General features: G+C 24.4%; 1 protein-coding gene across 1 annotated transcript; it reads right to left on the bottom strand.

Moving 5' to 3' along the window:
• Positions 1 to 271: 271 nt before the first annotated feature.
• LOC135924741 (small ribosomal subunit protein uS3m-like) lies at positions 272 to 1004 on the bottom strand. Its single transcript, XM_065459846.1, has 3 exons — positions 989 to 1004; positions 724 to 926; positions 272 to 600 (listed from the first exon to the last, which is right to left on the bottom strand). The coding sequence occupies exons 2-3, from the start codon at positions 914 to 916 to the stop codon at positions 302 to 304; spliced, it is 492 nt and encodes a 163-aa protein (XP_065315918.1). The 5' UTR covers positions 917 to 926; positions 989 to 1004; the 3' UTR covers positions 272 to 301.

Genomic DNA, 1004 nt, shown 5'->3' with positions numbered 1-1004 from the left:
TGAAGATAGTGCTGAATTTGAAATTTAAATTAGACAGCTTCATATAGGATCTATATTATGATAAAAAGGTAAGGAAATAAAAGAAAAGATAGACTAAATTGATGAAATTATGTTATAATTCAGGTGCAAAATATAAAGATTTATAATTTTAAAATATTAAAGTTCATTTAGTTAAGCTAACTAAAAATGTATTAGTTGATTAAATTTATTTAAAATATATTAAAATAATTCATAATCAATATTAAATCAAAATTTTAAAAGAAAAGGCAAGTTGATTTTTATTGTACACATATCAAAATTGTTAAACATATTTAAATATAACATCCTTCATAGAATCAACAGTTTGAATTTCCATTTTAACTGGACATTTAAGGAAATTAGATAGCAACTCTTCAGTATAGCCAATTAAAAAATAAAGTTTTCGAGGTATTATTGTTCTTTGAACTATTCCTCCAATAAAGATCATGTTATATCGACGTTTAATAAATAATTCTGTGACGAAAAGTTTAGGCCATGTGCCATACATAAATTTTCTGATAAAGTTATCTTGAATAGCAATATCTCCAGCAATACATGGTTCATGTGCTTCATTTATTGTACCTAATTTTTAATATTATGTGAAAATACATACATAAATATTAAACTAAATTATTTTAGGTGATAAATATATTATAAATTTAAAAATTTGCTTAATAAAAAATAAACATGTTAGGTAACTTTAACTTGTGTTCATTGAATTCCATGTTTTACTAACACCTATTAAATAGGGAGCTTGAGATTGCTCATATGTCAAAGGCAATGTTTTGTGTGTTGTAGGACGATAACGACCAGCTCTTGCTTTATAAGATGGTGTTGTCTTATGAATATATCTTACAAATAAACCGTTCGTAAAATTACATATTTTACGACCGAACATACTAATAGTTCTTAATTTATTGAATAACAGGTGTATATTATAACCTGATAAAAATCGGTTTATTTATTTTACTTGCAGTGAATGCTTC

The sequence above is a fragment of the Gordionus sp. m RMFG-2023 genome, chromosome 2 (assembly GCF_954871325.1).
Source record: "Gordionus sp. m RMFG-2023 chromosome 2, tfGorSpeb1-WG-v2, whole genome shotgun sequence".
NCBI classification, from domain to species: domain Eukaryota; kingdom Metazoa; phylum Nematomorpha; class Gordioida; order Chordodea; family Parachordodidae; genus Gordionus; species Gordionus sp. m RMFG-2023.
The sequence above is the reverse complement of the archived record's forward strand: the minus strand, read 5'-3'. Positions and strand labels throughout refer to the sequence as shown.